The sequence below is a fragment of the Ambystoma mexicanum genome, chromosome 3p (assembly GCF_040938575.1).
Source record: "Ambystoma mexicanum isolate Mex_15411 chromosome 3p, UKY_AmexF1_1, whole genome shotgun sequence".
NCBI classification, from domain to species: domain Eukaryota; kingdom Metazoa; phylum Chordata; class Amphibia; order Caudata; family Ambystomatidae; genus Ambystoma; species Ambystoma mexicanum.
This window is the reverse complement of record NC_090925.1, coordinates 880,351,953-880,367,675: the sequence shown is the minus strand read 5'-3', so window position 1 is coordinate 880,367,675 and position 15,723 is coordinate 880,351,953. Positions and strand designations below refer to the sequence as shown.

Below are 15,723 nucleotides of genomic sequence, written 5' to 3'. Positions count from 1 at the left end.
CCGCAACAATATAGGAATAAATGATACGCTCACTCACATGCATGTACAACAAAAAATGTAGCAAGACACATTCATCCACTGGAGGATAAAAGTGAGGGAACAACAGCATCCACTACTACCTAGGGTAAACAGAAACATTCTCAGTGATTGCCAATATAAGATCATAAAGGAAGGAACAAGGCAAACAGACTAAAGGACTTTAGAAGACAGACATAAGACACAAAGAAAACGACGAAATTAAGTTAAAAAAGAAAGAGGGAAAGGGCGCCAGGGTAAGAGTGAAAAGGGAAATGGAGGAAGAACAACGGGAGATATGCAAACAACAAAGGAAGCGAACAACACATTGGGCCTCATTAGGACCCAGGCGGTAAGGGGTTTACGGCGGCGTAAACAGCGCTGACCCTTACCGCCTGATTCCGAGGTCCGTTAGCGCCATGTAGGTTTTAACACCTGCTTTTAGCAGGTGTTAAAATCCATGGCGCTAAGGGACCTTGTTGTTAATTACGCCACCGTAATTTACGGTGGCGTAATTAACGCCTTCCCCACTCCCATTATGCCCTATGGGTCAAAAATGGGAATGGGGAAGGGAAAATGGGTTGATGGGGACTTAACGCCCCACTCACCTCGGAATTGGGCGGTAAGTCCGCCAACCACCATGGCGTAAACGTAGTTTACGCCATGGTGGTAAAGGTACGACCCAGGCGGTAACTTACCGCCTGGGTCGTAATGAGGCCCATTGGCCCTCATTACAAGTCAGGCGTTAAGGGTTTAACGGCGCCGTCGGCGCCGTTAACCCTTAACGCCTGATTCACACTTTAACGCCTGCTTTTTGCAGGCGTTAAATTCCAAGGCGCTAAGCGACCTTGGTGCTAATTACGGCACCGTAATTTACGGTGCCGTAATTAGCTCCTTCCCCATCCCCATTATGCCCTATGGGGCAAAAATGGGAATGGGGAAGGGTAAATCGTGAATGGGGAATTACCGCCCCACTCACCTTGGAATGGGGCGGTAATTCCGCCATCCACCATGGCGGAATCCGGCATGGACCATGGTGTAATAGCACCATGGTCCACCGCCGGACTTGTAATGAGGGCCCATGTACCTGAGAAAACTAAACTCAAACGAAAATAGTAAAAAAGATAAGAAAGAGAAGGGCAGAACAAGCGATGACGGATAAAGAGGAAAATTTATGAGAAGAGATGGAATAGCAGAACCGTGACCAACAAAATCCATGATCTGTTATGGAAGACAGGGCCCGAATAAAATGGTACACTCTGTGAATGGAATGCCACGCTTAGACTTTATTGAAGTAAAAAAAATAAAAAATTATACATTCTTTGCTTAAATAATACGAGCGTGATATTAAATGTTTTTCGTTTTTTTTTTTTTACAAAAAGCAGTATTCAGAATAGTGCAATAAATACAGTACAGAAACAGTTCAACGTATCAATAAATATGAAAAAATATAAATTATTATTAAATAGTTTTGTATAAATAGGTTTGTCCGCGCACCGTGTTTCATGCAGTTTTATCACCACAGCAGCTTTGAGGTTGGTCCATAACGGAAATACATGTAAGATTAGGGGAGATTTTAGGAAGAAGAGGTTGTGCTAGCTCGAAATTGGACGTGACGCAGTTCAAAACAAGCATCGTGGTATACAGTGCGATGGAGTGCAGGGAGTCATGAAATGGTGAAATCGAAGTTAGAAGAACATTATGGATTTTCAGCAGTCTACAGACACTCTAGCGAAACAACAGGCTGAACGTAGATAGTGTTTCTTCATGTATCTTAAATCCGTCGCCAGCTATGACGCAGCAGGGCTGGTAGGGAAGTGGCGTGTCACAGAGAAACGCAGTAAGGTGAACTCGCGCACTGCACGGCCCAGAAACTGCTCGAGATGCCTCAGTGTGATGAGAGCCTGGACCTGGGCCTTCCAAGTGCTGGACGGGTGCAGAAAGTGCCCAGGTATCTGGACTGGCTTACTGAGGGGTGTGCCATGTGCAAACGACATCTGGGAAAGAAGCACAGATAAAGACAAACTATATTAAATACGGTCGTTGTCACAGCAACCAATCATACAGTCTACTCAGAATTCACCCACCCCAGTGGTAAAGGCGGCACCTTTTCGCATGAGGACAAGCCCAAGCATGAGGGACAGAATTCATACATAGATTAGCTATTGTTCGAATTCAAATGGAATATGGCAATCACCCCTACACTGGGGGGTGGACATGGCCAGTAAGGTCCTACCAGCCCTAGCCTAGGCAGTGTACAAAGCGAGGGCCTTGGCAAGGGCTGTGTGCTGTTACTGGACATGCCTGCCCCTGGAAAAGGGGGTAATAGCCGGTGCACCCCTGGTTTCATTTGGGGTGTGAATGGTTTTCATTTATTTTTTACATGAGATAGACATGCTGCGCAGGCCCCATTTCCCCTAAAAGAATCAAGATGGCCACTGCCATAGGAAAAGAGACATAGTCCCTTTTCCATTTCTAAGGTGGCTGCTTGTGGGAGGCTTTCCGGGAATGGAGCACAAAGCTGTGGTCCAGCTGGTAAGTGGGGAGGGAGGTAGAGTGTGGGGAAAGGGTGAGTTTTGTTTTGGGGGTTGTTAGGTGTGGGGACATGGGTGAGCAATAGAGACGCTCTCTGTTGCCTTCCCACAATCAAAATTGCGCCCCCCAGTGAAAGGGCCTTGGATAGCTGGAAAGAGCGTGTGATACAGAGTGTGTTCTTGCCTGTTGTTCCAGCCACATGATTGCCTGAGCGCCCTTCCAGTGTGAATGAGGTAATAGATGTGGGCAGGACGCAAAGTGTCTAGGGGCCTCATTACGATCCTGGCGCTAGCCGTGCCCTTATTAAGGGCACAGCTTCCGCCGGTAATGATTTTTTACCGGAGCCCAGAAAAGGGCAATAACTAGATCATGCTGACCTTGGCGGACCCAGTAAGTGCCCTTTTCTGGGCGCCGGTAAAAATGAATCCCCATTCCCATTTGAGCCCCATAGGGCTCAATGGGAATGGGGAGGATGCTAACAACGGGCCCGTTAATGACGGGCCCATTAATGACGGGCCCGTTGTTAGCATCCTGGACTGCTAGCGGGTCCCGCTCTGCACGTCTGGTCTGGCCAGGCGTCCAGAGCGGGACCCACTGCAGACCTCGTAATAGGGCGGCCCGGAATGAACGGTGCCGGTCCCTTACCGCCACCGTTCATTCCGTGGCCGCCTACCTCCTAATGAGGCCCTAGGTAAAGGTGGACTAGAGCCTCAGCTTGAAGAGGCGCTAGGCTTTCTAAAACAAGTCACCAGCATAATACTTGGTACATTACAGAAGTGACATAATATATTGTAGATATTATAGTATATAAAATAGATCAATACAATGAGAGGAAATAGAAAACAACAATTTTAAACATTTTAAAAGCAAAAAAAAACCAAGCAAAAAAAGCAATCAGATGATTTGTTTGCTTTCTTTTGGTTGTTCGTTTTTAGAGGCGGTCTACTATTCTGAGTGTGATGCTTGCTCTGTCTCGAATTTTTAAATGGTTAAAAAACATTGCAGCCAATGAAAAGGCAATGTTTATTAAAAAGCCAGTCGAAGTAGCTGCATTGATGTTACAATGAAAGCAAGCAGCATTTTAGCTTCAAGTGCTTCTGGTGTATTTTCTGAAAAGCACTATGTATTGCTTTTTGAGTTGCATTTTTCTTAAGGAAGAGCCCACGTTGTCTCGAAAGCTAGCAAACAAAAGTCTTGCAGCCTCATCACGAGTTTGGCGGTAACCCTTAAATGCGGCGCTAATGTTGTTACAGCCGCATTTAAGTGTCCACCAAATCACGGGTTTGGCTGAATTTACCCCCAGCTCAGGGCTGGGGGTAAATGCGCCGGGAAAAGTCCCATGTTCAGGCGCAAATAGCGCAGCGCTATTAGTGCGCCCTAATTGCAGCCAAAATTCTGGAATGGACCCAATGGGGAATGGTGAATTACCGTTACCGCCAAACCCGTGATCCGGCGCTAATACCGCTGGAGGGTTAGGCAGTAACGCTATTAGCCTGGGAGGTATCCCGGTGGGAATACCGCCGGGATACCGCCCAACTCGTGATCAGGCCAAAAGCTGGAATGGATGAGCTATTTGTGCTTGCCATAGAGAAATGTGAGTGCTCTGAAAACGCACCCCTTTGATCCCCACGGACTTGGCCGCATCACTCGGCCTTAGGAACAGATCAATTTTCCCTCACAGTTCACTCACATACTAGATGTGTGCCATTTGGCTCATCTGTGCAGCTTTGTAACACGCATAGGAACCACACATGTGATCAAGACATATGCACAGTAATACAAATGTACATTTTCTAGTGATGTAACCATTATTTCACATATTAAGTGAGGCAAATCCAACCTTTCCCAGGTAGAGCCATTTGGCTAGACTCATATTTTGTAGAGGTCCATCAAAGAAATGTTAATTGCTTTACTGCAATGATGGTACAATTCTGATCACGCCCAATGTCAGTTGAAGGTTATGTTCAAAAAACCATCTTAACAGTTGGAGGACTGCGTAAAACCTGAGCCAGAAAGTTAGAAACAAATAGTTGTATTATTTGTCGGCACAACACACTACAACAGTTGGCGGCAAAGGGCCTGAGAGAAGAGACTGGATAGGACCAGGGATGCTTGCCTTGCCTCTGCTCAGCTCTTGGTTCGGTGTCAAGTCACACATGACCTTCAGCTCGAACTTTCATTGGCGTCCTTAGCTCTGCAAGATGGCGCTAGAACTCCAATACCAGACGTTGGTGGTAGACTTCAACTACCAGGGTATAGTAGAAGCCAACCACCGCAAGATGCTGCCAGATTCAAACCTCTGGGGCTGGTGTTGGAATTCAAACATTGGGAGATAGTCTTTGAATTCAATCACCAAGAGATATCTCTAGAATTCAAAGTGTTGGAATGCAAACACCATGAGATGCTGGCAGAATTCAAAGGCGGTAGTGATAACATTCAAACACCATGAGACACCTCTAGAATTGCATTGCCAGGGGATGGTGCTAGACTTCCTACACCAGTAGATTGTGCTAAAATTAAAACACCATGAGATACTGGCAGAATTCAAAGGCGGTAGTGATAATATTCAAACACCATGAGACACCTCTAGAATTGCATTGCCAGGGGATGGTGCTAGACTTCCTACACCAGGAGATTGTGCTAGAATTAAAACACCATGAGATACTGGCAGAATTCAAAGGCGGTAGTGATAATATTCAAACACCATGAGACACCTCTAGAATTGAAACACCAGGAGAGGGTGCTATAATTGAAACATCTTTTGATGGTGCTAGAATTAAAATTCCAGGAGTTAGTGTCATAATTCGATCACTATCAGCTAGTGCTATTCAAACATCAGGAGACATCGCGCCTTGAAACACTTGTGTATAGATAGGCGCGTTATAAATTCCATATCATATCATATATTATTCATGCACCACGATATAGTGCAACAATTCAAAGAAGAGTGAGTTAAGGATAGAAATGGGGGTCAGTGAGGAGTTGCTGTGCTCTGGGCACTGCTAGATAGAGTTGGCAATACCTGGTGCTGGACGTGGTGCAGGAGGTCTCTGAGGTCCAGGCGCACATTCGTGAGGCCAGGCTCTATTGAGGAGTGTTGTTGCGACCTCTCATACTCAGCGATCACCTCGAGGTAAGAACTGTAGACATGGAAGCTATCCCCCAGCACTCTAAGGCGCTCCATTATCTGGAAACAGAATGGAAGACACAGAGCGTAGCATCAGTCCCCAAAAAAGCAAAGGGCAAATCAAAGAGACAAGGACCCAGCAATGGATCCGTCCGGGGAACTACCCACAAGTCAAGTGGACACCAACTCACCCACATAGAAACCAAACTCATCCACAGAAGCACAATGCCAACACAGAGGCATAACAAATCACTGAGGCACCAGCCCAGTCATGGAGACAAAAAAACTCAGACACAGAGACATCACATCAGCCGGGTAGAGATCCACAGAAACCAACCAAGCACCAGAGACCCGGCCAAGCAACGCAAAACCAACCCATTCAAGGAATCACCTACCAGCTGTGGACACATAACCACACACAAAGACCCCCTGCTTACCATCCAGCTATTACCAGCCAGGGAGAAATGACCAATCTTGGAGGCAGTAAGCCTAGCCACAGAGAGATTCGTTCATTCACTGACGAAACACACACACAGGTACTGAGGTTGTGACAGTATCTTACCGGCAGGGACAGCCATTGTGTGTTGCGTATGCTGATTTTCGGAAAGTCTCCCTGGTTCTTCATAAGGTCCAAGTGTGCCCCTGGCAGCCTCTCACTCATCTGTTTCAAAGCAAACAGCACAATTCAAGAGCAAGAATAGTTAGAATCACACATGCAACTTCCCAATACTGACTGGCTCAACCACATGTCTGGAACCTGGGACACATGGCATTTCAGTAGCATGCTATGCAAGCTCTGGCTGGCTCGGTGCAGCAACATTCCGACAAGCCGCACATGGAGCACTGCAAGTTGCCAGCCAGTGGTCGAGGTGAGCGGGGACGGCGGGGAGCGGTGTTCCACGACTTCTATTTTTTTACTGTTAACAGCTTCACTACTTTTTGCAACCATTTCCACCATTCTGCAACGGTTCTTTGTGAAGATACGGCACACTTCTCCATTTTACCACCGGATGTCAGTTACAGCTAAACTGAGATCAGTTTCAACTCAATTGGCTGTCAACCAGCATGACTGCAACCACTGAAAAATGTGTTGTGCGTTGCTCCCTTCCTTCCTACTCTGCCCTCTCCAAACTCCTGCACCCACCGGAGTCACAGTTGTGCTGCCTTTTTGGTACACTTCTATTATTGACTGCAACCACATCTGGAGACCACATCTAGAGTTTTATCTAGGCGCTTGATCAGCGTTCGGGGTTATGGGGTGTAGTAACTTAGTGCCTGCCACGTGTAAGCTTGCTTAGCATTCTGGGAAGATGTAAGGTATACTCTGATTGCTAGCTTGTGTAGCATTTCGCCTAAGAGGGACTGTTCCATAGTCAGTGCTTCACAGTCTCGGTAGGATAGCTCAAGGGCAATGTGCTCGCCTTGGATGTAAGACGATGCGGAGCAACAGAAGTGAGCGGGAGCGGGTGGGAGCGGCGCTCCTCTACTTTTTTTAATTACGTTTTACAGCTCCTATACTTTTATTTTAAAAAGAAACCGTTATGGAACGGTTTCGTTTTAAAATAACAGTGTAGGAAGCAGTTGAAACTTGCACTTTCAGTGCACTGCACTGAACATTTCCTTAAACAGCAGGCACAGGTGTTTGGGGGTTTGTATTGTGTGTGGGAGGGGGCAGGGCAATGGGGTTTGTGAGGAGCGGGTCAGGCTAGCAGGGGACATAGTTCCACTACTTCTTTTCTTACACTTCGACCACTGAGCAACACAGATTTGATCCCTGGGTCCGCGCTTAGAAACCCCTGTGTATTAAGCGCGATATAAATAACCAGTTAATATTACAAACGCTGCTTTACTAAGAACCCTGCATTTACCCTTCCTGTCCCCGGCTCAGAAAGGGGCTACTACATTACTTACAAATACACGGATAAGGGACCGGGTCTCAGCTAGAAGTTTCCGGGCCAGCTTCAGACTGTTGTCAAACTCCCGCCGCATGTCGAGCTTCTCCTCTTCCGAGGCTACACCCCTGAACGCCACACCGGAAGTCCTTGGGGGAAAGGCGCAGACCGGCAGTATGTGCAGGCATGCGCAGAGCATCAGCAGCGGACATGCGACCCCTTAGGACGACAGAGAAAAGGAAGCGGTTTAGATGTCGGTCTGGAATACCCAAAGGGTCACGACAAACAAAACAAAAAGCACACAAATAAACACTCACACCCTCTTTCCCACACTCTCACCTCAAGATCCCCAAAGGTTAATTAAATGTATTTATCTGCCATTTGTAGAGCACGCCGAACCCAAAGGCATCTGGGCACAAGTTGCAGTACATACATGAGGTAGAAAAACAGTAATGACAGAATGAACACAAATGGGGGGTGGGGTGGGGGTTGACAGTGTGATCCGTGAGTCTTAAACCAATTAAAAGTAAAAGGATTTTTCAGTTGTATCTATTTTATTCCTCTGCTACCAAGAAGATATATGTATCTACGGGATGAAAGACCCACTAGCCCACGTAATGATGAGAGTGTAAGCTACCAAGGAGTTTGGCGACCACACAGATGAAATCCAAGGTGTCTTGCGGTGTATTCCTCTTAGTTACTGTAGGGAGAGGTGTATGCTTTATAATGCATCTGCTCCTTTATGGTTGGAGGGCAGATTCTCAAAGCTTTTCTTGGCGCTTGCAATGAGATGCGCTAGCAACCCGAATTCACAAACAGGATGCATTTTTAAATGCGCCGAAAGTAGGGTCACCCCTTTGCGCAGGGGCGCCGAGTACGCAGGCACTCCGAAGCCCAGGCAGCCTCCAGGAAAGGCCAATTTCGTGAAAATCCCTATATCTACAATGGGACTTATTTTGTTGTTGCCGTCAGCCACCGCCGCCCCCCCCCAGCCAGGGATGTCATTTAGTGTCATTTAAAGGGTCGCCAGTGTGACCCCTGAGGTCTCTCTTGCTACCCCTGTGGGCTCCCATGCTGCCCCTAAAGAAAACGTTTTTTTTTTACAAGTTGAAGCTCCTGGCTGTGGCCCATGCCATGTGGCTATTTGTCTTTCTGGAATTCCATACAATAATTGCCAGACTCATCAAAGGTTTTTTTCAGGTACACTTCAGGGGGGGACTCACTGATTTAGTCTGTTCTTAAACACCTCAACTTCAGAATGCAGACAAAATCCTCCAAAAAGCATTTAGAGTAGAATAAGCATCCATTTCGGACTATGCATTTTACTTTCCACAAGTTGCAGTTATAGCATGTTCTTTTGTGGCAATACATAAGGTGATCCATTCTTGTATGGAATGTATATCACGTTACAGTGATATTGTAACCATATTTTTCATAGCGTACTTAGAAACAATGGGCCTCATTACATGGTAGGTGGTAAACCATGGTGCTATTAGCACCATGGTTGCCGCCGGAACCATACCGGTACCACCATGGAGAAAAGGGGAATTACCACCCCATTCCAAGGTTGGCGGGGCAGTAATTCCCCCTTTCTCCATGGCCCTTCCCCATTCCCATTTTTGCCCCATAGGGCTCAATGGGAATGGGGAAGGAGCTAATTACGGTACCGCAAATTGCAGTACCGTAATTAGCACCAAGGTCCCTTTGCGGGTCCCAACTTTAACGGCTGGTCTAAACCAGCCGTTAAGGTTGGGTCCCGCAAAGGGACCTCATAGTAAGGCGGTAAGGGTTTACAGGTACCGGTGCCCTTACCGGTAAACCCTTACCGCCTACCGTGTAATGAGGCCCAATGCTATGTGATGCCACTTCCTGTTTTGTCAAGGGGTAAACGGCCGTGTTCCATCGCTTCCCGTGAGTTCATTTCGGGGTGGAGGTCAAATTACATCACTTCCTGTGATGTCATCAGAGGTTAAGGGTCAAGTGATGTTGCTTCCGCTACCCCTGGCATTGTGTGTGAAATTACGTCCCCGCCCCCACCGGGAAAACCAAAGTCTATGCCCCTGCGCCTGTTGAGAACACACCATGAGCAGGTAATGTCTGACCCTGTCATGATTCATTTTATAAGTGTGACAGCCGTAGTTGAAGCAGTGGCTGTCACACTGGCCTTTCAGGTATTTACATCCACCCAAAGGGAATGGAAATGCTTTTTTTCTTTGAGCATTTCACAGAGACCAGCCCTTGAACAGTGGCGTCGCCAGGAATCAAATTTAGGAGGGGCACAGAGGGGGCCAAAGACAAAAGTGGGGGGGCACAGACAAAAGTAGGGGGAGAACATGGTCACTGCTCGTCTTAGGTAGGGGGGGCACAGGGGCACAGGGTTTCACAGAGGGGGGCAGCCCCCCAGACTCTCCAATAGCGACATGTTTCTGTGAATTGCACTCCCAGCAACCACCTGGTTGCTAGAAGCCACCCATACATCAGTGCCGGGGTCGCTTTCCCGACACTATTGTACGCGAGGGGGCTGGGCAGCCCCCATGAAATGTGCAGCTCACCCTTTTGAGAATAATTCCCCGCCCTCATTTCATTTGAGCGCTTTTTGAGAATCTGCCCTGGGTCTTTTGCTCGCTCTGATGCCAGAAGTCTTCCCAGGGCAAATTTAAAGAATAATTGCAGAATTTAAATTAAAAAAACACACTCCCCCATCAGTAGCCAGTTAGTAAGGTTTTTCAAACAAATCATTTAAGTTAAATAAAAAGCTTTTAGCATCTGGCGTTGTAGTTTATCACAAAAGTAACATGCAATTAGATTCCCGCTTCTTCCATGAACTTGGCAGGGAACTAAATAAACGCAGCACTAACCGTGTCTATCAATTAAGAGAGAACTGTGAATTGGTAGAGGTTGCAACTTAGAATAAAAGAAGATGAAAGGCGAGGTCTGATTCATGGATTTTTTTGCACGGTGCAAAGTGACTTTTCACTGGTGCAAATTGACTTTTGCACAGCAAAAAGACACTTTGCGCTGTTCCACCCTGATTCATGGAACAGTGCAAAGTCTATTAATGCCGGGCAGAGTGACTTTGCATTGCAAAAAAACACTTTGCAATGTTCCATCAATCAACGTGTTTGTTGGCAGTGCACCCCTTCGCACCGTGCAAAATATTCCACGAATGAGGCCCCTAGGTCTTATGTTGGTGAAATTGTGTAATTGCTGTCTTTGACATTTTAATGATTTTGTGTATTGCTTTTCTGTCAGCTTTTATGGTTTGCAGCCGAAATAAAGATGAATTGAAAAGTACTCAAAACTCCTTAGAGTGGCACAACCCAAGAACCTGTGCACTGCAACTTTCAAAGCTTTAACTAATGTTCATTCTGCATTTTAAAAAAATATGTTAATGAGGCAGATTTTTTAAAAAACATTTTTTTATTTGTTTAAAACGAGTCTTTACAAAAACACAAAAAAATAATACAGTTACAAACAGTAAAATAAAAGTTCAAAAAAAGAAAAACTATAACATTTCAGACACAGCTAACAATATATTAAAAATGTGTTTTCCCCTCCAATTATCAACAACTTATTTGCTGTGGGTTAGTTTCTATTCTCTAACCCTCCTCTTAATTGCCGCTGCATTGGATTTTTAAACAATAATTTCACACAGCTTCAATGCACGCACCACAGCAGAAGTCAATGCGACATTATGGCCCGATATTAGTCTGTCCCAGAAAGATTCTGAGATGAGGCTTTCTTCATGTCACACAAATCTCCAGATGTGAGTCCCATGTCCCTTCGCAGTCCATCAATAAGTGCCTCCGTGTTTACTTTGCTGCAGTGGCATAGATTTTGCAGAGCTGTTTTGCTCTGTCTCCTTGCTTTCGCCTTGCTAGCACTTCTCCACAATGAATCAGGTTTAGCCTAAACCTCAGAAAGTTATTGCGTATCAGAGGCAGAGTTAAAGTTTGTACCGAGAAGGTTATTGCGTATCAGAGGCAGAGCTAAAGTTTGTACTGAGAAGGTTATTGCGTATCAGAGGCAGAGTTAAAGTTTGTACCGAGAAGGTTATTGCGTATCAGAGGCAGAGTTAAAGTTTGTACCGAGAAGGTTATTGCATATCAGAGGCAGAGTTAAAGTTTGTACCAAGAAAGTTATTGTGTATCAGAGGCAGAGTTCAAGTTTGTACCCAGAAAGTTATTGCATATCAGAGGCAGAGTTAAAGTTTGTACCGAGAAAGTTATTGCATATCAGAGGCAGAGATAAAGTTTGTACCGAGAAGGTTATTGCGTATCAGAGGCAGAGTTAAAGTTTGTACCCAGAAAGTTATTGTGTATCAGAGGCAGAGTTAAAGTTTGTACCCAGAAAGTTATTGCGTATCAGAGGCAGAGTTAAAGTTTGTACCCAGAAAGTTATTGCGTATCAGAGGCAGAGTTAAAGTTTGTACCGAGCGCGTAAGAAGGGAAACAGGAAAGGCGGAAGTGGAGAGACAGGAATGAACGAATGCAAGGGGAAAGTCCCTTAAGGGGGACACGGACGCTTACAGTGGATATAGCCTATAGCAACAATCAAAACATTCCTACAGAATTGTCTTTTTCGTAAATGTGTTCAGAGTCAGTCAGGCAGACCTTTGTCAATGAGGGGAAATTAGTGGTAGGAAAGCACCCAAAAACACCACAGTGGGAGGAGATCACAAGACCCCCCTTCTTTTTTCAGGACCTGTACACAGCTCTGTCACAACACCTCAACCCCCACCGGCCGCCTGCACTGCTACCCCGGTACTCAGGCCAAAGCAAGGTGCTGCCACTGTACTCCACTCACAATCTGCAGCAGCTGCAGATTGTGAGTGGAGTACAGTGGCAGCACCTTGCTTTGGCCTGAGTACCGGGGTAGCAGTGCAGGCGGCCGGTGGGGGTTGAGTGCAGCACCCCCTGCCATTTCAACACAGGGTATGGCACACAGCTCTGCCAACGCGCCTCAATCTTCTCCACCGACCGCCTACCCCACTGTCCATTATTGAGGCAACGCACAAACCTGCCCAGTGCATTTCAACGCAGCCCCGCCACCCCTTAATATTCTATCACTGAGACCCCAGTGGCTCAGTCAATGCCCCTCCTTATTGGCATGCAGCACCCCCTGCTATTATAGTAGTTGGGCTCACAAAGAGCTAACCAGGGCAGCTCAATGCTGACCTGCAGGACCCACTTTTATTGGTATCAGGTAATAATGTCCCCATACACAATGTCGCCGGGAAAAGCCTTTGGCAACATTATATATGGTGACAATATGTACAGGGATGGGTTGCGGCTATGTCCCCCTGCTCCCCTTGTAAAAAAAAAAAAGGTTTGCGGGGGTGTCCCCCACATGTTCAATGTAATAATGTATCCGCAAACAACTGCAACTTTTTTTATCAGGAGCCATTTTTGCGGGGGTTTTATCAGGAGCCATTTTTGCGGGGACATTATTACATGGAACCCTTTTATTTCAGTACTGAGAGCCACACAGAGCTCTTCCAGTGCACCTCACTGCAGCATTCCGTACTGTCTCATCGCTGTGTGCCCCTAAAGCTCTGCGAGACGCGATTTCACACCTGTTCCGGATTGACATACAAATGGGTGCCCCGCATTCCTCTCTGTCCATGTCCAGCAGTTCTGGCAGAGGGACAACATCCATCCTGGTGGTCAGGAAAGACCTTCTGGCAGACCTAGATGATGGCTGGCCTAGAGCAAGCTAGAGCACTGTTGACCAAATAATGTCAATACAGACACTAGTGACCCAGTTTGGGTGTCACAGGTACATCAGTAAAATGATTCAAGGCATTCTTACAAATCAAAGCCATCGACATGTACTATGCACCCATGAGCCATTAATCCCGGCACGCACCACTGGAGGGTCTGCCTGGCCGCTATTACTTCTAAGTGCCTACATGCTCAAATCCTACATCCGATGCCCAACTCCTGCTTGACCTCCGCGATGACTCAAGTTGACAGCATCTCACATCGGGTTGCCTTCAAAGGGCGCGATGAGGCCAAGTGGATGCGATTGCGCAGAGACAACACTGAATGTTCTTCTCTGGCCACTGACACCTGGGCGGGATTTCTCCAAAATGCAATTTGTAGGTCATCTATACTGTCAAGCTGTCCGGCCACTTCTCAACACCACAGAGAAGGCAACACTCTATACCCTAAGAAAGACCTGAGAGCAATCTTCCCTCCTCCAAGCTTGCCATTGGATGCTGAGGCAGATGCACTGGCAATTTCCTAGTGCTGTAGACTTGTCTTTAGTGTTGGGAGGATAGCCCAGGGGCAACGTGCTCTCCTTGGTAGCAAGACGACACAGAGCAACACAGGTTCGATCCCAACACAGGTTCGATCCCCGGGTCCGCGCTTCGAAACCTCTGGGTATTAAGCGTGTTATATATAACCTATCATATCATATCATATCATATCACACCAGCCTCTGCACCAGCTTTATCTGTTCAAATGGGCAAAGCATGATATCATGGAGTTTCAATTGAGCAAGCACACGTCAGGGGCTCAATAAAGGCAGAGCGGGCTCATAACAACGGGTGGAGACAAAGATCTAATTCAAACTAGGATATCAAAACCTTATCAATTACAGTTAGTGTCCTTCCCTGCCAATGAAAGACCTCCACTTGGCAGGTCATTCGCCAGCCCACTTTTGGTGATAACCGTCGGTCGGCAACTGCCAGTGAAGGGTGTGGGCCGGGGGTATGCTGGGTATGAATCGGGATACTGCGCTTTATGGTTGCCAGCTTTCCTGTGGGTATTGCTGGCCGGTTATACTGCGTCCGCTCATGTAGCTGAACACACTGGTCTTGTCTTGGATGCATAGAGTCTAGCAGCTGAAAATGTCTGCAATGCTTTCCCCCCGAGTAGGGGCACCGTGCTAAGGCAAGTCCAGAATACATCCAACAGACATCAATTCTCTGTGACCTGCCTGGCAGGCTTTGGACCCAGTTGTCCTTGACATTCACACAGACAAACCACCTCACCCTAAAACAAACATTAAAACTCACCTCAATCAGGCATGTTGCACACCCAATGCTTCAGCCAAGATGAGTGGCTGCGGTTCACGGAATGGCACTGCACAAATGCACATGCCTGCCCCCCTCGCTTTCTTGATGGGAATGGCTCCCACACAGACTTTCTTGGCTGCGAAATCCCCCTCGGGCTGCCGATTTTCCTCCCACTATCTTCCCCGGGACACCGAGTTCCAGCACAGAGTCACGTTTTCGATGCAATTCTTACAGGGTTTTACAGAAATGTGACAGGGAGTGGAAGAAAAACCCAACCACACAGCAGTTTCCTTCCTCAAAAACATCTTCCAGTATCGGTAGTGGAGCTTTCCGGCCTATGGCAGGCCGAGCACCCCGACCGACCGCTTAACATTGAGCAACCCCGGCGACTGCCTGGAGACTCAGAGCAGGACTGTGTCAGGCCCTTGAACATGAGACCTTTACCCTGGGAAAGCCTGCTCGCTGCATTGGGAGATAAAGCTCACATTGCTTGGGAACGCAATATGATGTGTTGAGAGATAGTTCCAGCTATGTATCTCCAGCTATGTATCTGGCGAACACAAAAGTATTGGGAAACGGATCCTGAGAAAACAACTTGAAAGAATTGGGAGAGTGAAGTGCTATTGGGAGGCAGATCAATGCTTTTCCCTTTTCCCAAGAAAGACTTATTCCTTCTTCATATACCACGATGAAACCTGTATGTTTAGGTCCTGAGTTTCATTGCTCATTGGACAATCACCTCATGGTCTCCGATCAGCGAGGAGATTAATCATATTGCGGCTACCCTCACTCTCCTGAATCAAGTTTAAAGAGTAGCCATGCGCCGAGAACAGGAACTAAAGGCCAAAAAGACCTGGGAGAGACAAAATGGAGACATGGTGGAGGAAAACACTAGGTTGAGGCAGAGGCCATGATCAAATGTGAGGTAGAAGCAGGACGCGCGTAGACAGAGTGACTGGGATGAAACCAACAGGGCCCGATAAGTACTGGAAAGGCTGTACATCATTGTAGTTTTCGGAGTGTCAAGAAGAGCCTCTATGCGCCTGGAGCAGGTAAAGGGTTCTCAAAGTAATGGGAAAGTAAGGGCAGAGCTGGAGAACATGAACGGTCTCTATATCAAGTAACAATTG

The 15,723-nt window shown here is 46.9% G+C and overlaps 1 protein-coding gene across 1 annotated transcript; it reads right to left on the bottom strand.

Annotated features, from left to right (window-relative positions):
* Nucleotides 1-1,281: 1,281 nt before the first annotated feature.
* On the bottom strand, nt 1,282-14,819 carry IL27 (interleukin 27). The gene is made up of 5 exons (XM_069652101.1): nt 14,594-14,819; nt 7,589-7,788; nt 6,240-6,338; nt 5,573-5,737; nt 1,282-2,012 (listed from the first exon to the last, which is right to left on the bottom strand). Exons 2-5 carry the CDS (start codon nt 7,766-7,768, stop codon nt 1,806-1,808), a joined length of 651 nt encoding a protein of 216 aa, XP_069508202.1. The 5' UTR covers nt 7,769-7,788; nt 14,594-14,819; the 3' UTR covers nt 1,282-1,805.
* Between the last annotated feature and the right edge of the window lie 904 nt (nt 14,820-15,723).

Excerpts from the sequence above, each read along its gene's own strand:
- IL27 (XM_069652101.1), bottom strand. The coding sequence starts at position 7,768 with ATGCTCTGCGCATGCCTGCACATACTGCCGGTCTGCGCCTTTCCCCCA. Across the intron at positions 6,339-7,588 it reads GGTCCCTTATCCGTGTATTT|ATGAGTGAGAGGCTGCCAGG; the intron begins GTAAGTAATGTA and ends GCTTTGAAACAG. Across the intron at positions 5,738-6,239 it reads CACAATGGCTGTCCCTGCCG|ATAATGGAGCGCCTTAGAGT; the intron begins GTAAGATACTGT and ends TTCTGTTTCCAG.